This window comes from Cetorhinus maximus, chromosome 17 (genome assembly GCF_964194155.1).
Source record: "Cetorhinus maximus chromosome 17, sCetMax3.hap1.1, whole genome shotgun sequence".
NCBI lineage: Eukaryota > Metazoa > Chordata > Chondrichthyes > Lamniformes > Cetorhinidae > Cetorhinus > Cetorhinus maximus.
Genome location: NC_135895.1, coordinates 55024413 through 55046910, shown reverse-complemented (window position 1 = coordinate 55046910; position 22498 = coordinate 55024413). Strand labels below are relative to the sequence as shown.

The window sequence follows — 22498 nt, the reverse complement described above, 5'->3', positions numbered from 1 at the left end:
GGATTTCCAGCATCCGCAGTAGTTTTTTGTTTTTATTGAAATGTGAGATGTTGCACATCTGGACTGAATTTCAAGCAGCAATCCAACTTAAACTGCCAATATTCATACACTGCACAGCACAGGAATTCCAGAGGAAACCTGACAGCTTTGCACTCCTGGTGAGAAGCCTTTGTCTTTGGGAGCACATATCAGAAATGCAGGCATGTGCTGCACACAATCTTCTACCATTCATTTCAAAAAGGCACATGTAAATTTGCCCTAATTTCCAATATCTATGTGGGGTGATCGAGGCTCTCTGCCACGGACATAAGTTTAGAAAATTAGCCCTTAATCACCATACACTGGACTTAAACATTGTGTTGAATATTTATTTGTCATTGCTTACAATATAGCATGATCCCAACGTGACATCAATTGATCCTATTTGAACAAGCCATTGGGTGTGATTTTTTTTGTGGTCCTTTGCCACTCAAAATCTGTGTTGACTACTGTTAAAAAACAGGGGAGGTGAATTCCTCATATTGTATAGTGCCACTATAAACTGATTTGGCTATACATCCTTGAATCAGTATTTCTGGGGAAATTGTGAACACGGTCAAAACTATTTCTCTATACTCACTGAAGGAAATCTTCCTAAATGCGTTTACAAGTTGGCTGCAAAAGACTACAGAGAAAATCATGCCATTAAGTACATTCCAGAATGAACAATTACATGCAGTGTAGTTGGGAGCAATAGTGTTGCTTAAAGGCATTAATCTCGGGTTTTTTTTTGTACGATATGTTGAAAAATCCCAATTGCACGTCAAGGATGAGTTTCTTTCAAAGGTCATCTAATGTTGTGCTGCAGGATGAAGAGGGAAAAGGATTATCAGATGAAGAAATTCGAGCAGAGGTGGACACGTTTATGTTTGAAGGCCATGACACTACTGCAAGTGGTATCTCCTGGCTCTTGTACTGTCTGGCCCAACACCCAGAACACCAGCAAAAGTGTAGAGAAGAAATCCAGAAACTTCTGCAGGGCCATAAACAAATTGAATGGTGAGTTTTAATCTAAACTTGCTTATATTTGTTGCTACATGATACAGAATCAACAGCACATAATCAGGCTTTGAAGCCATTATGTCAGAATGATTCTGCAGAATTTCTCTTGGCCAGGAAACAGCTACTATGAGGGTTTGACTTCAGATTCGTTTCAAGCATTCAATACAACACTCCTCACTTATGAACCACAGACTGCACAACCATTGTTGCTCTGACACTTGCACAATTTTATGCTATCTGTTTTGCTGATTATTAATGATAGCTGGAGATAAATTTGCACTGTAGCACAAGTATTCCAGAATAATTTTCACTATTACAACTTGCTTTTATTTGTACTATTTTTCCTTGATAAATACATCTGGCGCTGTCTTTCGGATGAAACAGCAGATGGATGAAAAAGCTTCTGTGGTAATATTTTGAAGAAGAGCAGGAAAGTTCTCCAGTGTGTCCAAGCCAATACTTGTCACTCAAACATCGCTACTAAAAGCAATAGATTATCAGGTCATTTATCACATTACTGTATATGCGTGTTTGTTGTGCGCAAACTAGTTGCCACGTTTCCTATATTACCACAGAGACTACGCTTTAACAGTACGGAATTGGCTGTAAAGTGCTTGGGACATCCTCTGGTCATGAAAGGAGCAATCTAAAATTTAAATCTTTTACTTATAGAAAGGGACAGATATATCACAGATTGAGATGATGTAGCATTTAATATATAAAATCTGGGCAGAACAATGACAGATGACAGGTATACCCAAAGAGAACATAGAGAAGTAAAATGCAGAGTAATATACTCTAATTGGTGATGAAATAGAAAAGAGGATAATGAAAGAAACATGGGTGGGGGGTGGGGAGAAATTCAAATATTGCCTCACCCATTTTATGAGTGTAAAATGAACATTAGGACCCCAATTTTGTGTCTCAATCTTTTGCACTCAATCATCCCTAGAAGTATGTTAGCCTCCAAATTTGTAATGGGTAACTCTTAAGTGTCCAGGGTAACCACCTGAAACAGTGATTGGACATCATACATATGAAAATTGGGATCATAATGCCAATGGTAAGATCCTAATTGAAAATTGAAATTTGTATCTTGAGCAGTTTACATAGAAACATAGAAAATAGGAGCAGCAGTAAGTCATTCGGCTCTTCGAGCCTGCTCCGCCATTCAATATGATCATGGCTGATCCTCTATCTCAATGCCATACTCCCACTGTCCCCATACCCCATGATGCCTTTAGAGTCCAGAAATCTATCTATTTCCTTTGTAAATATATTCAGTGACTTGGCCTCCACAGCTTTCTATGGTAGAGAATTCCACAGGTTAACCACCATCTTTGTGAAGATGTTTCTCCTCATCTCAGTCCTATATGGCCTACCCTGTACCTTAGACTGTGACCCTTTGTTCTAGAACCCCCAGCCAGAGGGAACGTCATCCCTGCATCCAGTCTGTCCATCTCTGTCAGAATTTTATGTTTCAGTGAGATCTCCTCTCATTCTTATAAACTCCAGTGAATACAGGCCTAGTCGGCCCAATCTCTCCTCATGCGACAATCCTGCCATCTCAGAAATCAGTCTGGTGAACCTTCACTGCACTCTCTCTATGGCAAGTATATCCTTTCTTAGGTAAGGAGACCAAAACTGCACACAATACTCCAGGTGTAGTCTCACCAAGGCCCTATATAGCTGCGGTAAGACATTCTTGCTCCTGTACTCAAGTCCTCTCGCAATGAAGGCCAACATACCATTTGCCTTCCTGTTTGCTGCATCCGCATGCTCGCTTTCAGTGATTGGTGTACAAGTCACTTTGTACATCAACATTCCCCATTCTGTCACCAGTTAAATAATACTCTGCCATTCTGTTTTTCCTACCAAAGTGGATAACTTCACACTTATCCAAGTTATACTGCATCTGCCATGTATTTGCCCACTCACTCAATCTGACCAAAATGCCTTGCAGCCTCTTAACGCCCTCCTCATTGCTCACATTCCCACCAAGTTTCGTGTCATCAAAAAACGTGGAAATATTACATTTGGTCCCTCATCCAAATCATTGATATATATTGTGAATAGCTGGGGCCCAAGCACTGATCCCTGTGGTAACCCCACTAGTCACCGCATGCCACTCTGAAAAAGACCCATTTATTCCTACTGTGTTTTTCCTGTCTGCTAACCAATTCTCAATCCATGCCAATATATTACCCCCAATCCCATGTGCTTTAATTTTATGCCCCAACCTCTTATGTGGGACTTTATCAAAAGCTTTCTGAAAATCCAAATGCACCACATCCACTGGTTCTCCCTTATCTATTCTGCTAGTTATGTCATCAAAAAACTCCAGTAGGTATGTCAAACATGATTTCCGTTTCATAAATCCATGTTGGCTTTGTCTAATCCTGTTGATATTTTCTATGTGCCCTGTTATCACATCTTTTATAATGGACTCTAGCATTTTCCCTACTACTGAGGTTAGGACTCAAGTCCTAATGGAGTGGCCTTTAAAGAAATGGCCAGTAAACAGCTCCTGGTGTGTGGATGAGTTTGGCTCCAGGTCAGGTTCCAGCATGTGGCATGACCCTTCCTTGTGAACCCCAGGTGGTGCAGCTATTGCTGCTTTGACAGTTGCCAGTGTATAAGTCCATCTGAGGGTACAGAATAGTGGCAGAGCGCATTTCATGCAGTCTGACTTGATTTGCATCCTTCCATTTGGCCTCCTTGCTTCAGAAAGCATAAATAGGAGAATTTTGATGGGGAAACTCATTGTGGCCCTATTGTCCCTGCTGTGATTAAATGGCTGTGCCACAATTGATGCACATATTCCCAAACGCCTAAAGGATGGCAGGAAAAGAGAAAAAATGAACAAGAAATATGTTTGAGCAATGGACCAGAAGTTACATAAAGAATCTTTTTAAAGTGTTCTTTAATGAACTTCTGCTTATTGAGCTATCCCTAGCATCCTATGAGCCTATTTTGTGTGCGTGTAAAGATGACTCTGCATTACGCGTACACAAGCATCAGGAAATTGTAGTTATCTAACTGCTGTCAGTGAGGCAGCATGTTGAAATGGTTCTCCCACTTGTTTCATGTGGGAGCTTCCTGTGCCCATCATCTCACCCTCCAGAAATATGCATGATACATTAAGCAGGCAGAGATAAAGCATTACAGAGCGCCACCATATATTCCAATTGACTACCTTCACTGTATACTGGCATAACCAGTTGAAAAATCGCATCTACAATCTCAGTGTCACCTGTCTCTACCCAAACAAGAATTCTTAACTAACCATATCAAGGGCTGACCTCACCAGCCTTGATTGAAAAGAGTGTCTCACAATCTTCACCTGAACAACTGCAGAAAATCACTGATGTTGAAAAGCTAACATAACAGGAATGAGATTAAAATTTTGGGGACAATTTAAAACCACTCTATGGACACCGTATGGTGGGTAGAAGGAGTTAAATTTACAAATATGTAAAACTTACTGCTAACCCATCTGCTTTGGTTTAACCACGGTGTGTTTAGGGTCAACCAAGTAACTCATGATTATAATATGTTAGTGCAGTTCTGTTCCACAGATTTTGGCAGCCATTTGAGTTTAACACTGGCCAGATAAAGCAAATCAGTGCTTCTTAAAGACTGCTTGTGATCCAGAATGAGCAGGACTGCAACCCCACGACCCCTTGACGAATCTTCTGCAGTGATTTGCTGCCCCACCCTGGACAAACTCTCAATCACTCCTGGTACCAACCGCCTCCCCCCACTCCCCACCCCGCCAACCCCATGATCATCATTCCATCGCTCCCACTGACCACCAACTCACAATATTTCCAGTTGCCGGGGAAAATCTCTCATAGTCCCCAACCACGGCCTTCTACTGCCAGCTTTCCCACTTGGCAGTCTGTCAATCTGGCCAGATGTATGGCAGAAAATAGAGCAAAGAAGTTGTAATGGGGTCCTCCCTGCTCTTAGCTTTTCCAGGTCTTCCCCCTTTAAATATGCAGATCAACATCCAATGATTTCATCAAGAGAAGCGATTGCGCCTTTACTGCCAAGTGAAGAGAGACCGAAGAGAGATGTGGGAGACCAGGATTGCTTTAGACTTCCCTGTTCTGAGTTCCACTATGCCCCACTTCGCTCCATTGAGGTCCTACCAAACATGCCTCACTGTGACCTGAGCCTACCTATGGTGCTGGTCAGCAATGCCCTGTTGCTTGAAATTCCATTCCTACTGACTGGTTTCTGTTTATCAGTTGTCTGATTGGTGGCATACAGACAAGGCAGGGGAGTTAAAATCCTCATGCCATGCTATCAAGATCAGTTGGAGTGGGGCTGTGGGTGGGAGTTGACACTAGCCTCATGATCCACCCGCTTAACTTCCATTCCTGATTAGGCCGTAGCTTCTTGTAGAATTTGCCAGTTTTATTTGGACTTTTAAGGCTAACTATTTAGTAGCGCAGCCAAAGTATTGCATAAGTTTTCAGCAGTAAAGTGGAACAGGAGCTGAGCCTGCTCCACTCTGGATTTTTAAGCAGTCACTGGGCAAGAATCATTGCAGTGAGATTGGAAAAAGCTTGAGTACTTCCCTGACTACAAGTGAATTTGTTTCTTTAAATGAAAAAGCAAGGGTCAGCAGCTTTCTCAATTAACATTAATGAGGCCTGAGGTGCAATTTTGGGCCAACATTGGGACACCCGGTTTGTGGGCATGTTCCGATCTTATCAGGTGCTGACAAATTTCTGCCCTTGTGCTCTTCAGTATTTGCTCATACATTCACCCTTGTCTTACTAAGTCACATACTTCTGTTCCTTGGCAGGGAATTGCTCAGTAAGATGCCTTACATTACAATGTGCATAAAGGAGTCTCTGCGACTTTGCCCCCCTGTCCCAGGAATATCCAGGAGGCTGACCAAACCGCTCACTTTCTTTGATGGGAGGAAGATACCTGAAGGTTTGATTTATTAGTACATTTATGATATTAAAAAAATCTTATTAAACTGTGATGTTTTGAGTTTGTACTTAAAACTCTGAATCTACTTTCAAACACCTGCAGAGAGTACAATGTTAACAACATCATGATGAGCATGACAGGTAATTATGTCATATGCCAGCACAGTAATAGTTGTTTATCTGATCAAAATCATAATTTTAGGAGCTAAGCTTAAGAAAGCCCCTTTTAAAATAGGAGGTTGGAACTCGGAGTTTAACTTCAAACAAGTGGATTCTATATCTTACCATTGCCAGGTCTTCTCTGTGGCTTTTTTGCTTTTTGCTCCTCTACACTTATAGCTTGTGCTACCCATCATGCTATAAGGTATTAAGTGGGTCAACAGGCTGCCTCCGTCACCCTCAAATTAAGGACAGCGGGTGGATTCCTGAGGCAGATAGTCCAGCAGGAGGGTTCTCAGCATTGGTTGGACAACAGGCTCACCGAATAAGGTCGGTGATGCTGTGCACTGCCTTCGCCTTCCCTCCTGCCACCAGGAGGCCGCCTAGAAGGCATTGCCAGCTTCCAACTGGGTAGGGGGCCAGTCTGATACTGGGGAGATCCTGGCGATTCCCACAATTGGTCCCTTAATTGGCCTGATTGGCTGCCAACCACTACCAGGCGAGTAGCCGCTGCAGGGTTAACCCTACCTCCAAATTGCTTGGAAGTGGAAACGTATCGGGGAGCTGACCAGATGTGCAAGTTTCAAATTTTGCTCCCGATCCTGCCTCCAAACTCTCCTCCATGAGGCCGGGCAGATTCTGCCCACAATGTTGGATTCAAGAGCTTTTCATATGCTTAAATATAAAATAATTTTCATTGCCCTGTTGAGTAAGCTTCACGGGAGAACAGATTGCTGAATGTTGACAAACTGTTCTTTTTCTGTGCTTATGCCTCTGTTTGGTTTGCAAACAAAGAACCAATGAATTTTCTGGCTAAGTGGGTGCTTGTTTTCACACAGAGAGGGTAGATTATGCTCCCATCAAACACAGTTAATGATATGTCAATACATTCTTTTAAAAATAAACATGGTATAAGGATAATGTTAGATATGGATGTCAATCAAGTGCAGCTGTGACCCTCTAGGGAAAGCAACTGGCCAATTTTGAATAATGTAGATCATTAATTTTATTTGATACCCTCAGCTACCTTTGTGTATATGGAGAAATTTCATCGGGTTAGTGATTCCGGCAGCTTAACCTGTGGTTATTCACCACCCTGAAGAAATTGAACCATTTTCACTATCCTGTACTCTGTTCCCCTAAGGTGGACAAAGTACGTGATAGTGCAAATTATACTTTGTTTGTTGTCAGCTTATTTCATTCCTGCTTTAAGTTCTTAACTGCAGAATTAATCATTGCTCTCCATTCATCAAGGAAATGGATTGCAGTTCGTTTCAATTCAGAAACCTGTGAGTAGATTTTAATTGTAAGCCTGGAACATCCCTGCTAGCAGGAAGCCCAAGCCATTTTGAGGCCAGTATGTCATGTACGTTATTGGACCCTGATTTACATGCAGCAATGAGGCTGGTGTGTACGCTGCCCGGTGGAAAGCACCAGTAAATTTGATGGTGGAACAGTAGTGGAGCGGCTGAATATTGGAACCTGGTGTCAAACGCTGCCAGGTCACAACGTTAAATCCAGAGTAATCTTCCTCTAGTCTACCCCCAGCTTGTACCTTTGCCCAACTTCAGAGGAGCATGTTCTCATCTACCATTGTGACATTTTTCCAATTCCTGTCAGAATGGGAATGCTACTTTTAGTGCTGAATCAACAATCTTACGCTTTGCCTTCTTGTCACTGTAACTGGAATGACTGGCCACAAAAAAATAGTTAAGTTGAATGTTATAATTTTAAAAAATCTCAAACCTGCACCCAACCCCATCACTTCCAGTTTTAAGGTCGATCGGATGGGGTGGTGGATAATCAATATGTTCTCAGGAGACAGGTTAGTCATTTAAATATTATAATGAAACTGCAAATTCATATTTACCATTCTTCCAGGTTTAACCTGACCGGTTAGATTTACTGGGCCCTAGGGACCCTGGCAGCTAAAGGAAAGTGAGCATTGGTTGTGGGCTAGGAGGAGCAGCAGTGCTTCCTCCCAGTCTACCAAGCTTATCTGCTTCCCTTCCCGGCATTAGAGCTCCTCAGCCAAGATCCAAAGGCCACGCATCCCAGAATTGACCTATCCAGAGGAGAGATTGGTACTGAATTTTGCTCAAGCCACTGAGGTGAAAGACCAAATTCTAACCCACTCTGCTATCCAACCCTAAAATCTATATATTTTACAATTATGCAGAGCGCAGCAGAAACAGCTCTCAATGAGAACAAAAATTTTCCTATGCTTTTTTTTACCACTTTTGGAATTAGTAGCATAATGGATCAATTCTAACTTTCAATCTGCTAATCAGATACTGTGTATATCATCACAGTAAGTGATGCAGCATCACATGATTTTGTGTCTCATGCAGCTTCGTGGCAGATGTAGCCAGAGCAGTAAGATGTGTTCCAAGAAAGCTCGTGCTTTATATACCTCTGCAGATTCATATATATATATATTTATTTATTCATTCACGGGATGTGGGCTTCGCTGGCTGGGCCAGCATTTAATGCCCATCCCTAGTTGCCCATGAGAAGGTGGTGGTGAGCTGCCTTCTTGAACTGCTGCAGTCCATGTGGTGTCAGTACAGTTCCAGGATTTTGACCCAGCAACAGTGAAGGAACAGCAATATATTTCCAAGTCAGGATGGTGTGCGGCTTGGAGGGGAACTTCCAGGTGGTAGTGTTCCCACCTATCTGCTGCCCTTGTCCTTCTAGATGGTAGTCGTCATGGGTTTGGAAGGTACTGTCTGAGGAGCCTTGGTGAATTCCTGCAGTGCATCTTCTAGATAGTACACACTCCTGCTACTGTGCATTGGTGGTGGAGGGAGTGAATGTTTGTGGATGTGGTGCCAGTCAAGTGGGCTGTTTTGTCCTGGACCGTGTCAAGCTTCTTGAGTGTTGTTGCAGCTGCACTTATCCAGGCAAATGGAGAGCATTTCATCACACTCCTGACTTGTAGATGGTGGACAGGCTTTGGGGAGTCAGGAGGTGAGTTAATCATCACAGGGTTCCTAGCCTCTGACCTGTTCTTGTAGCCACAGTATTTATATGGCCAGTCCAGTTCAGTTTCTGGCCAATGGTAACCCTCAGGATGTTGATGGTATTCAGTGATTCAGTGATCGTAATGCCATTGAACGTCAAGGGACAATGGTTGGATTTTCTCTAGTTGGAGATGGTCATTCCCCAGCACTTGTGTGGCGTGAATGTTATTTGCCGCTTGTCAACCCAAGCCTGGATATTGTCCAGGTCTTGCTGCATTTGAACATGGACTGCTTCAGTATCTGAGGAGTCGCAAATGGTGCTGAATTGTGCAATCATCAGCAAATATCCCCTTATCTGACCTTATAATGGAAGGGAGGTCATTGATGAAGCAGGTGAAGATGGTTGGGCTGAGGACATTAACCTGAAGAACTCTTACAATGATGTCCTGGAACTAAGATGATTGACCTCCAACAACCATAACCATTTTCTTTTGTGCTAGGTATGACTCCAACCAGTGGAGAGTTTTCCCCCTGATTCCCATTGACTCCAGTTTTGATAGGGCTCCTTGATGCTATACTCAGTCAAATGTGGCCTTGGTGTCAAGTGCAGTCACTCTCACCTCAAACAATAGCAAGAATATTATAGAAATGAGGACTTAATCAGGATTATCTTTGTGTGCCTACCACTCCTTTTTGCACTAAAAAACAGGTGGGACCATGTTTACCAGATAAAAGCACTACCTTGCTGCTAGTTGTCTGGCTGTTCTGATTTTTGGACAGACTTTGATTTAGATCGTCACTAATTTTGCTTGAAACAGACTGAAGCGTCATGAACATGCACAAATTGGGACTAAATGACATATTGGGACTCTCTGTCTTTGTTGCTGATCCTACTTACCAGATGTGGACAAGAGGAAGTTATTTTGAGCATACATGTGCTGGGTTCCCACAACACAGAGAGAAACCAACCACTATATATTTAAAAAACTTTATCCATATTGCTGTTCATTTTTAAAACTGGTCTTTTTCTGCTGGACAAAGAAAATTATGATGGCTGTTACAGGTCACCTGATAACAACATTGACCCCTCTGTTTGGGAGCTATCCCCAGGAGTTTCAGGGACAAAAGAATTCTTTTCTCAGTTTCTGTAACACCTCGTTACGCCTAGAGAGTTACTAACAGACTCACATCACACCTGGTAATGTTCAGACCAATTTCAAACTGAGCTATGGGGATGCCATTTGCATTTGATAAGCCAACCTTGCTAGCAGAGTCAGCGGGTCTGCTGAGACAATGGCTTTCCAAATGCTAGCCACTCAACATAGATGGCACTCCTTTCAACAACTAATGACTGAGACATTATCAGTCCTGAAACCGAAGCCAGTTCCAGGTGCTGGATAAGTATCCCTTTTGAAGTCATTGTGGCGAAGGAAAGTTACATGACCAAAGCTTTTTGGACAGTTTCATATTGCTTCTTTGGCCTTCACAGCCAGACTGCTGTTTTAACATCAACTGGACAGAATTCCAGCAGCCAGGCTGGGTAAGCAGTCTCAACTCCTCAAAGCCTGCTTGATTCTAAGTCTGATCAGTGCCTGCCAAGTGATATAAACACAGAAAAGCCCATCGTGCAGCAGCAGCATTTGTCTCACAGATTTTCATATCATTTAACCAACCAGAAACACATTGGAATGGAACCCCACCATGAAGGAAACACCTTCTGGACTCTTACTTTAGACTCTGAAACTCATGTGATCTAATATTAATTTTTCTGTGGCTTTGTACGGTAAAACTCCTTTTCTCTATCCCCCTTTTACTGTGTGAATGTGAGGAGTGGGAAGTGGTGAACGCTCCTTTTGTTTCGGGTTTTGAATGTGCAAAATAAACTAACCTTCTGAGTTAATCCTAACTTGAATTTGCTGTGGACTATCAGTACAATTGAACCCCAAAAAATGAGGGATTGGAAATACACACCACTACTTATTCTCAGAAAAATAACTAAGTCAAACACCCTCTGCTTATGGACAGTTGGTAAGAGGAAATCAGGGCAGTTTGAACTGTCCCTCTCCTGATCATAACACATGAATGGCAGGGAAATGATGCCAAGCACAGGAGACCTTACAAACCATAAGGAAGCAATATATCTCCGCATGGTTTTGAAACTGTAACTAATGTTCATCTGTATTTTCACAGGTTGCCTGGTAGGTGTAAGCATCTACTGTATTCACAGGAATCCTATGATCTGGGATAATCCAGAGGTAACTTCCTTCTCCATTACTAGAGTATGAAGTGTTCACACCATTACCTTAACAAGATGCACTCTTTGCTTTCGTATACTGCGCCAGTACCTCCAAACTAGCGCCATTGGATAGTTTTCCATTGAATTAACCTACCATATCATTGCTAACTCGTCGCAAGTTTAAAAGTTAAACTTTTAGTTTGAAACCTAAATATAGATGTACTACTAAAAATACCTATTAGATATATTTATATTTTATTGGATTCATTTATTATAATTTGCGGGATCTTCCAGTGCCGCCAAAGTGAATGGACTTTTGGTTGGCTCGGCACACCATCTGCCACTGCAGGGCCGGAAACTCCCGGCCAGTGTCACATATTTAGAGGATATATCACACATAAAGATGCTATGATTAATGTAATAATATTATATATGTCTTCAATGCATGATGTTAAAAAAAACCTTGGGCTAATAGATGGTGCTGCTTAAACATTTTAGTATCCAGCACCATACTGGAAAGCAAAGAGTTGGACAAGGAAGAAAGTAAATACAAAATTTAGTTATATTAAAGTAGACTTATAGTTTGATTCAGCAGATGTGTTTCCATGGGCAGAATTTTCTGCCTGTCGGGTGGGCGGAGCAGGAGCAGCTGTGGGCGGGCACGGACCCAATCAGCACCTGTAATTGGGTCCGCGCCGCCATTTTGCGTGGGTGGGCCAATTAAGGCCCACCCAGTGCATTTCCCGACTCCTGTGAATAGTGGGAGTGTGTGGGCTGCAGCAGACGTGCACAGACCGCCGGGTCCAATGGCGACCCAGCAGTCTGTCTAAAGGAAGACCTGGCAGCCTCCTGTAGACTGCTCACAATGGCCACTTCCAGGTCACACTGCAGGGGGTTGGCTGAGCAGGACACACTGGAGGGAAGGGCACAGGAGCAGGGCAGGCTGCAGAGTCTGCCCCAGGAGCAGGGCAGCCTGCAGGGTAGGCCAGCGGGGGGGCCAATGTGCCCCTCGCTTTTCTGATGACTGCCTTGCTGCTCTCCTCGAGGAGGTGGCAGCACAGCGGGAGGTGTTGGTCCCCCAGGATGGGAGGAGGAGACCCCCCTACATGACCAAACGTGCCTGGGAGGAGGTGGCGGAGGTGATGAGCTCCCACGATGCATCTGGATCCAGTGCTGTAAGCGCTTCAATGATTTGTTACGCTCTGGAAGAGTGAGTACCATGTTGGCATTGGGCATTTAACTCAGCAGGTAGCCTTAGCCTTTGAGGCTCCCCACCTCCCAAGTCTTGCTGTTGTGACTGCATTGAATCATGCTGGGTATTTCTCATACACTGGGTGGGCAAGCAGATCTTGACCATGCTTAGATCAGCCTGAGTGGTTCATGAGGAAATGAATTCTCCCCCGCACCATGTGTTGCTCTTAGTCGCACATGACTAGTCTGGGGGCAACCTGCAGGAGATGCAGCTAGGCGCATACTCAGAACCCTAACACGTGTCCTGTTCACGGTGATGAGATTGTGGAAAGGGAGCCTCAAGGTGTCGTGGCCAAGAGCCATCTGCTGCCCTCGACGCTGCATGTAGTTGCGCCTCCTTGCTATAGGAGCAAAGACCGTGTGTTTCCTAAAGTGATGGAGGCAGAATGTGTACAAGGTGGCTATTGGGTGACGTTGGGAGCAGATGTACTATCTTTACGTGACTGATCAGCAGTAGCGGGAAGAGGAGGCACTGGAGGCCTGATATGGGCCACTGTGGTTGGGGTGCGGTGTGCACATGCAGAGTACATGTGCAAATTGCCACAATGAATGGTCTTCTCTGTTTTTCAGGAGAAGGATGCTCACAATGCGTCTGAGAATTTGAGGATTGGAGGTGGCCAGGCCCACCTGATGCTGCTAAGCTGCTTTGAACAGGAGGCCCTGAAGCTTGAGAGGTGCCATGTTCCCAGGTCAACTGGTGTCGGTGAGGCTGGGGTGGAACGGCTAGGTATTTAAGGCCATTAGTGAGATCCGCTGTATCCTCCCAACATCCATAGCACTGATGATTGTTTGACGTGTTATTGTTGCAACATTGCTCGGTCACAGAGTGATAGAGTCAGAGGTGTGGATCATAGATAAAGGTCCTTTGGCCCTTCGAGGATGCGCACGTCAAAAACCTTCCAAAGTCTCCTTATCCCATTTCCCAGCACTATCCCCATGGCCTTGTATGCCATGGCATCACAACTGCTCATCCAAATACTTATTACATGTTAGGAGGGTTTCTGCGTCCACCACCCTTTCAGGCAGTGCGTTCCACAATCCCAACACACTCTGTGTGCAAAAGTTGTTCATCACATCACCTGTCAACCTCATGCCCCTTACCTTAAATCTATGCCACCTGGTTACTCATCCCTCCACCAAGGGGAAAAGTTCCTTTCTGTTAACCCTATCTATGCCCCTCATAATGTTATAAACCTCAATAATGTCACCCCTCAATCTCCTCTGCTCCAGAGGAAATAACCTAAGGTCTATGCTATGTCTCCTCATAATTCAAATTCTCCAGCCCAGCCAGCATCCTGGTCAATGACCTCTGCACTCTCTCCACTCCAATCACATCCTTCCCATGAAGCGCATTTCACAACTGCATGCAGTATTGTAGCTGTGGCCTAGGCAGCGTTTTCTGCACTTGGAACATGACCTCCCTGATCCTATATTCTATTCCTCAGCTAATAAAAGCAAGTATGGCATTTATCTTCTTAAACACCTTATGTACCTGTCCCGCCAACTTAAGGGGCCTGAAGGCATGCACAGCAAGGTCCCTCTCATCCTCCTTATTTTCCACGGTCCTACCATTCATCGTGTATTCCCTTGCCTTGTTTGTCCTGCCCAAGTGCATCACTTCACACTTATCCACATAACATTCCATTTGGCATTCCTTAGGCCATCTAACCAGCCTGTCTATATCTGCCTGTAATGTAAGGGTATCCTCCTCACTATTTGCCACCCCACCAATATTCGTGTCCAAAGGTTCTGGAAGGTTGAGAACATAATGAGCCATGGGGAAAGTGATGAAGTGTGTCACTGTGTGCACACTAACTGATCCACTGTCCTTGTTGTTATTTTCAGCATCATCAGAGCCCGGCCACCAGCAGCAATTGCAGATGCCCCCTCTCACACCTGAGGGCCCTCAAGTGTCACCTGCATCACACCATTTCTGCGAGGCAGGCATCAGCACAGATACGAACACCTCAGTGGGCATTGCAACATGGGCTAGTGTCCCGGGACACAGTGGAGAGGGCACTTCACAATTGCTAGAGGAGCCGGCGGAGACAGAGAGTGTCGATGGCGCCAGCAGTCGGAGGACTGCAGGGAACCAGGCACATGCTGAGTCGGTGCCTGATGATGTGCCTCCGGAGTCATCCGCAACACAGCAGCTGCAGGAAATGCGGCCGGGCGTGCGGGAGAATCTGGAAGCGTTACATGAGGCTATGCTTCGCTTGGTGTCCGCGGTGGAGGAGTCCACGTGGAGGATCACTGATGCAATGGGCCTTATGGCAGAGCTTCATGCTTCCACCATGGAGAGAACAATCAGGTTCTCCTGGGGTTACACTTGGACCTGCCAGCCCTCACAATGCCAGTGGCCACAGCTGGTCATTGCCAATGTGGGAGATGGTGTGGACTTCAAGCTTCCCAGCTCGTTGCCCATCCATCGACGGTGAGCAGGGAGGTCTGGGGCGACCTCACATAGGCGCAGCAGCTGCCTGTCATATCTGCGGGCTCCTCTCACGGCGCTCTGGAAGAGGGCACCAGCTGCTCCACCCCCCTCCCAGTGACTGCTTCATCAGGTGAGGCTGCGATGACTGGGGAGATGCCAGCTGTGGAACAGGCAGATCCCTCCCAGGCGGGGCCAGCACAGGCTCCACGGGCTAGAGGACAACCACCAAGGTCATCAAGGCCAACAGGACAGCAGAGTCAGCAGGCTGTCTCAGATCCCACTCCGAGCGATGGGGCAGCACCAAGACACAGCACCTGTAAACGTAAGCATAAGGCACCTTAGACGCATCACGGGTTTCTCACTGGTGCTTTTGTGTTGGCCCTAGATTAGGAACTTATTATTTGTTTCTGCTTGAATAACGTTTTGTTTTGACTTTGTGAGAACTTCTGATGGTGAAAATTAAAACTAGATGTGTTACCATGGCTGAGGGTGGCTCCTTTGTTCTGCATTTGTATGTTTTACAGACATGTCATGAGTGTTTGAGTGGACATTGAAGTTTATGTCCAAAGCCCTTAGTTGCAGCTGATAACCTGGCAGATTTAGCACTTAAGTGCCGAGTATGGAAGCACCAGGCGAGGCTGCTCCTACTGATCCATTTGTGTTGAGCTAGCTGAAGGTTCGTTGGATTAAAGACTCTCGGGTGTCCCTGCCTCCTGGGTCAGCGTTTAGCCCCTCATCACTCCCCTGTGCTTCCTCATCCTCAGAATAAGTGCTGGATTCATCGTGTGCAGCCGCAGCCACTGCATCAACGTCTTCATCGTCCACTGCGTTCCCCCTTTCCAGCGCAAGATTGTGGAGAGCACAGCATGCATTCACTATCACTGAGACACGATCTAGGGGGTACTGGAGTGCGCCCCCTGAGCGGCCCAGGCATCAGAAGCGCATCTTGAGAAGACCGATGGCTCTCTCCACCACAGCCCTTGTGGAGGCGTGACTCCTATTGTAGCGCTGCTCTGCTTCTGATATTGGATGGTGGAGAGGTGTCATGAGCCACCTTCTGAGGGGATAGCCCTTGTCACCCAGCAACCATCCATCAAGCCGCGCTGGAGCACTGAAGAGCTCTGGTACCTGGGAGTGTCTGAGGATGTAGGCCTCGTGGGAGCTGCCTGGGTACCTTGCACAGACTTGTAGAATCAGCATCCTGTGATCACACACTATCTGCACGTTCAGGGAGTGGAAGCCCTTCCTGTTGACGAAGGCACCGGCCTCATCTGCTGGCGCCTTGATGGCCACATGTGTACAGTCTATTGCACCCTGGATGCGGGGGAAGCCAGCAATGGCCGCGAAGCCTCTGGCTCGCTGTGCCTGGCTTGCCTGGTCCCAACTGAAGTGGATGAAGGTCAATGCTTGCCTGAAGCGCCTGTGACCTGCTTGACACAAGTGTGGACAGCTGAGTGGGAGACACCACAAAGATCACCCACCGAGCCCTGGAAGGAACCAGAGGCGTAGAAGTTGAGGGCAACTGTGACCTTCAGAGCCACTGGCATGGGGTGTCCGCCCACACAGTTAGGAGACATCTCAGGGCCAATCATGATGACAGATGTAGTTGACTGTCTCCCTTGACAGTCGGAGCCTCCTTCGGCACTGTACCTCAGTCATACTGAGGTAGCTGCTTCGCCGCCTGTCATCCTGGCAGCAGGATAGTGGCGTCTTCTGCGGCCCTTTCTACCTTGGACAACCTCTTGGCCCTGCACCCCTTGTGCATGCACCTGTACTCCCAAAGGTGGCTCTCCTGGAAGCTAATTGTGTACTCCTGGCCTCCTCCTCATTCTAGCCCTCCCTTCCGCCTCAGAGGAGCTGCCTCCCATGGACATGTCTGTACCCATACCCAGGCTAAAGGGAGGCCTCCAGCAAGCTGCAGGGCTGATAAAGATTGCTGGCTGCGGAGTGCTGACCTTAAGGTTCAAAGTACACAGAAAGCTGCTGGAATTTGTTCTGAACTGCTACAGATCACACAGGCAAGTTTAAAAAACTTTCTGCAATAAATACCCTCAGACCAGATTGATGACCCCACTGAACCCGCTTATCCCGCCTATCGATGAGTTTCATTAAAAAGTCTTTTACCTGCCTGCCTGTTGCACCCGTGCGCCGACCCGAAGAGCGCACAGGCGCCTGAAAATCGTGGTCGATTGATGACTTAGGGGCCTTAACTAGCCTGTTAATTAATGGCAGGCGAGCGTTGAACTTCATCGCATGCCCACCCAGCGAAATATCGCGATGGCGCACGGTGAGGTCGGGACACTCGCCCGACGTCACCGCGCATCATTTTACATGCTGACTTGCGGGCCCGCACGTCAAGCAGAAAATTCTGGGTCTTTTGCAACTTTACAGAATGTTAGGTGCGACCTTTTCCTCCCTCCAGTTTCCTCTGGAGGCCTTGGACCTCTACCACTACCAATTCCCTTTACCTCTAACTCTGGTCTTTTACTATGTTTTACCTTCCTCTTCCACTCTCCAGGCTCGTATGCTCTTCCACATTCCAGATCAATTCTCCCCACTTCCCCTTAACTCTATATTCCTTCTACCTACCACCTCACTCCTCATCTGACCTCCAGTGTGAGTCCTTTCTTGACCCTGTCGCAGCTATTGACTAGCCTTCTAATACTGCTCAACCTGAAGACTGAACTTAGCCTGGGCTGCCTATATGTAGTGCTATGGCAGATTGACTCATATGTATGAAGAATGTTCTCAGTACAAACTTGTTAATGTGAAGCTATTGATACAGAATTGACCTCATGAGTAGGATACTGAGTTACTCAGCCCCCATCTTTTGAGATGAATTCCAAGTTCAGTTTCTGTCTGAACATTCTTAATTTCTATTTGAATCATAGCTGTTTTTGATAGTAATGTAGCTAGTGTAATTCTAGTTTGAACCAGTACTGACAAGTGAACTCTTTACAGATCTGATTCACAATTACCTAGCAACTGCCAATATCTGTATGCGCTTGAAATCTCATAAAGAATGTAGTTCTGAAAAGTACTGTTTGATAATACCTTGTTCTCTTGTAGGTGTTTGACCCTTCAAGATTTTCACCTGAAAATTCAGCAAACAGACACACACACGCCTTCATACCCTTCTCTGCTGGACCAAGGTACCAAAATATTTCAAATATTAGTGAATTAAGCTGCTGATTGTCAATTTAGTATTATTCTTGAGCAAATTAACTTTTCTATAAAGGCTTGGCTCATAATTTATCAAATGGGTGGATTCCAATTCACAGGTACTGTTCCAAATTCTTTGTTAATCTTGACTAACACTTGATATTGGGAGTCACTGCACAAAGGTCAATTTTGAAGGGAAAATCAAACTACCATGGCCTGTCTGTTCTGAGAGCTAACACCTCCCACAGTAAGATCCATTGTTTAAAATTGTAGGCCCCCATAATTGTTGCAAAATTACATTTTCCATTGTGCAGAATGGAATTTGGGGAGCTTTCTTATAACTCCCAGTTGTGTATCTATAAAACCAATCCTTGTTTTTTACCTCAGGGTGCTGCCAACTATAATCAGAACATGTGGGTGTGGAGGGTGGTGATGGTGGAGAGAAAGGAATGAAAACCTCTGACACTGCATGAACTGTGTGATACTAACATTAACTTCTGTTGAATGCCTTCATGACAGTTGTTGCTGGAAATTTCTTGTGATGCAGATTGCATTCTATAGCTCCTACTAATGTGCTATATTTTCTAACAATCATAGTACAGTCTCAAATCCTAAGAGGCATTTGACACACTAGACAATAATAGCTTAAGGAATTGTACATATAATAAATGAAGCAGGGATTTTAGGGGGATTCAATTGTAGTTTCATGGGATGAAATTAAAATAATAAAGGGGAATTGTATTTTACTGAATGGCTTCATAATAACATACATTATAATCCTCTATACCTGCTTTTTTCCAGGCCTCCCTTTTTTGTGTTTTATGCTTGGAAACTGCTAGCAAGAGGCAATTGGGAGCTGAAGTTTAGTAGGAAATTCCTCTCTAACAGCATTATAAATAAGAACATTGAATTGTTGACAGCACCCCATATTTATGTACCCACTGAGAGGAACTTCATATAATTGAAGAGATCAATTTACACAAGTGCTCTCTAAATCCACAATTGACTGTTCGTTTTTTAAGTGTAAAACACCGGAATGGTTAAGTCTGAGAAGCACTATTAAATCTGTAGGTACTGCCCCATGTATATTTAGGAGTATGTAGTGACCCAATAAAATACATTTCTGGTTCAAAAGATTTCTCATGAAGTTGGATTCAAAACCTGCCACCTGTTTTTTTTTGCAGGAACTGCATTGGTCAGCAGTTTGCCATGAATGAAATGAAGGTGGCTGTCGCAATGATTCTTAACCGGTTTGAACTGAAAATTGATGAATCAAAACCACCAATTAAAGTACCTCAGCTGGTCCTTCGATCCAAAAATGGAATACACCTGAAGGTCAAAAAACTGGATTAACACTAGCTGCAAGAATAAGAATACTTGGAAAAACATAAGAAAAGTAATAACTTCAAAATCAGACAAATCAATCAGTAAGCGAGACAATTGTGGCAAAATTAATGTGCCGGTAGAGTATTAAAAAAACTGGAATACCTGCATTGAAGGTGTTTGTTAACAGCATCCTTTCATAAATATGAACCCAGCATGGGTTCAAATGCACAGAATTGTTATGGTGTAGAAGGAGGCCATTCGGCCCATCATGTCGGCACCGGCTCTCCTGAGCATTTTAACTTGGTGCCAATCTCCTGCCTTTTCCCCGTAACACTGCACATTGTTTCCATTTAGATAATCATCCAATGCTCTCTTGAATGCCTCAATTGAACCTGCCTCCACCACGCTTCCAGATGGTGTATTCCAAACCTGAACTACTTGCTGTGTGAAAAAGTTTTTTCTCACCTTGTATTTGCTTCCTTTGCAAAACACTTTAAAACTGTGCCCTCTGGTTTTCGATCCGTTTATGAGCGAGAACAGTTTCTCTCTGTCCAGGCCCCGCATTATTCTGAAAACTTCTATCAAGTCTCCTCTCAACCTTCTCTCCAAGGAAAACAGTCCCAACTTCTCCAATTTTTCCTCATAGCTGAAGTGTCTCATCCCTGGAACCATTCTCATAAACCTCTTCTGCACTCTCTGCAATGTGTTCACATCCTTCCTATAATGTGGTGCCCAGAACTGTACACAATATTCCAGCTGAGGTCCAATCAGTGTCTTATATAAGTTCATCATAAACTCCCTGCTCTTGTACTCTATGCCCCTGTTAATGAAGCCTAGAATACTGTATGCTTTAGAAACAGCTCTTTCTACCTGTCCTGCCATCTTTAATGACTTATGTGCACTCACACCAGGTCTCTGTTCCTGCACACCCTTTAGAATAGTATCCTTTATTTTATACTGTCTCTCCATGTTCTTTGTACCAAAGTGTATCACCTCACACTTCTCCGCATTGAACTTCATCTGCCACCTATCTGCCCACTCCACCAATATGCCAATGTCCTTTTGAAGTTCTACACTGTCCCCACATTTTACAATTCTCCCAAGCTTTCTGTCATCTGCAAACTTTGAAATTGTCCCCTGCACACCAAGATCGAGATCATTTATATATATATCAGGAAGAGCAAGGGTCCCAATACTGACCCCTGGGTAACTCCACTAAAAACCATCTTCCAGCCTGAAAAATACCCATTAACCATTACTCTGTTTCTTATCCCTCAGACAATTTTGTATCCACATTGCTATTGCCCCTTTTATTCCATAACCTATAACTTTCCTCACAAGTCTGTTGTGTGGTACTGTATCAGATGTCTTTTGGGAGTCCATATACACCACATCAACGGCCTTGCCCTCATCAACCATTCTGATATCTCTTCAAAAAACTCCATCAAGTTAGTTTGACACGATTTTCCTTTAACAAATCCATGCTGACTCTTCCGAATCAATCCAAGTTTTTCCATGTGACTATTAATTCTATCCCGAATAATTGTTTCTAGAAGTTTCCCCACCACCGAAGTTAAACTGACTAGTCTGTAATTACAGGACAGATCTTTACAACCTTTTTTGAACAAGGGCATAATGTTTGATTCCCACGTCGTTATATTTCTGCCTTGCATGCCATATATCTCATTCATTATCTGGTGTTCATTATAGATAGCTTTATTTTGTTTCCATCTACTGTTGCTGATGATGAATATCATGGGACACTTGATAGCCAAACAACTTCATACAACTGATGCATGATAATTTCTATACTCTATAATTAACTATTGTGGTTTAATTGTTTCGAAGTGAACAAGCAATAATTGTAGATTACTGGGAAATAACAGTACTTCTTAATCATCACTTGAGTTAATCAAGAACCACAGGCTACATAGTTTGAACAGAAATTGATTTTGTTTGAATCATGCCATTTCATTAGAAATTCAATAAGGGTACAACAAAATCCAACCAGTATTAGAGAAAAAGGATGAGAAGAACATTAGAGCAAATTGTTTCTTCTATTGCAACTGTTCACTTTTTCCAATATGGACAAAAAGATGTATCTATTGATCATGGAAGGATGGGAACAGAGTAAAAGTGGTTGTTGGTAATAGAGACCACCAAAGGCCTTGTTCACCCATGTAGCTCAATCTGTAATGAAACTTAGCAAATTGCTGCATTGTGGGAGAAATTGACATTGTGTTTCATCTAATTCTTTGACACTAAACAAGTATTTGGGGGATGTATGGTATCCTCAGATTCTCAGTTCTCTGGACTCTAATAATGCCTGTGGTTCTAATATCACCCTTTCACCAGCTTCATTATGTTTGCCTCTGAATTTTCCCTTGGACTTTTCAATCTACTTTACTCCCAGTCCACCATATAACAGAAAATGCCAGCATCAGTATAAAATTTAGATCATCAGCTGGAATGACTGAATATGACAGTCTGTATTTTTTAAGTACCAAAGGAATGACTTTTTCCTCAAACCTGGTAGCTTTTTAAGTGTTAGCTGTTAAAGAGGAAAGTTGCTATTTGGGAATATACTGTCAATTCAAGGCAATGCTACTGATAAGTGATGGATTATTTAAAGATTGAAATATCATACATCTTTAGGAAGTGTAATAATAATAATTTCACCTAAACATTATGAGATCTTTGATAAGTAATATGACTAAGATAAATTATATAGCATTTCACGTTGAAAGTTCTTCTCTTCCACCCATTTTCCCTTAAAACTTTTAGGAGGAACTTAACATCTTAAAATATCTTCCAAACTTTGGTTGAAAACATTGTTATTACAAAACTTTTACTTACTGCTGTTAATTTTATGATTTGAAGCTTCCATCTGGTTGGGGAGTGGGTGCTGGACCAAACGATGAACCTGTATGATGTCAATAAAAGAACTTTAAAAAAATATATGGAGGCTGAAAATCTA

The 22498-nt window shown here is 43.9% G+C and overlaps 1 protein-coding gene across 1 annotated transcript in view; it reads left to right on the top strand.

Annotated features, from left to right (window-relative positions):
• cyp4t8 (cytochrome P450, family 4, subfamily T, polypeptide 8) overlaps positions 1 to 21755 on the top strand; it is an 89914-nt gene extending 68159 nt beyond the window's left edge. Inside the window, exons 8-12 of the mRNA XM_078561246.1 lie at positions 848 to 1038; positions 5858 to 5991; positions 11303 to 11367; positions 18103 to 18185; positions 19380 to 21755. Of these exons, the coding sequence (XP_078417372.1) occupies positions 848 to 1038; positions 5858 to 5991; positions 11303 to 11367; positions 18103 to 18185; positions 19380 to 19548 (642 nt within the window). The 3' untranslated portion in view covers positions 19549 to 21755. The remainder of the gene's footprint in view (positions 1 to 847; positions 1039 to 5857; positions 5992 to 11302; positions 11368 to 18102; positions 18186 to 19379) is intronic.
• Positions 21756 to 22498: the final 743 nt, after the last annotated feature.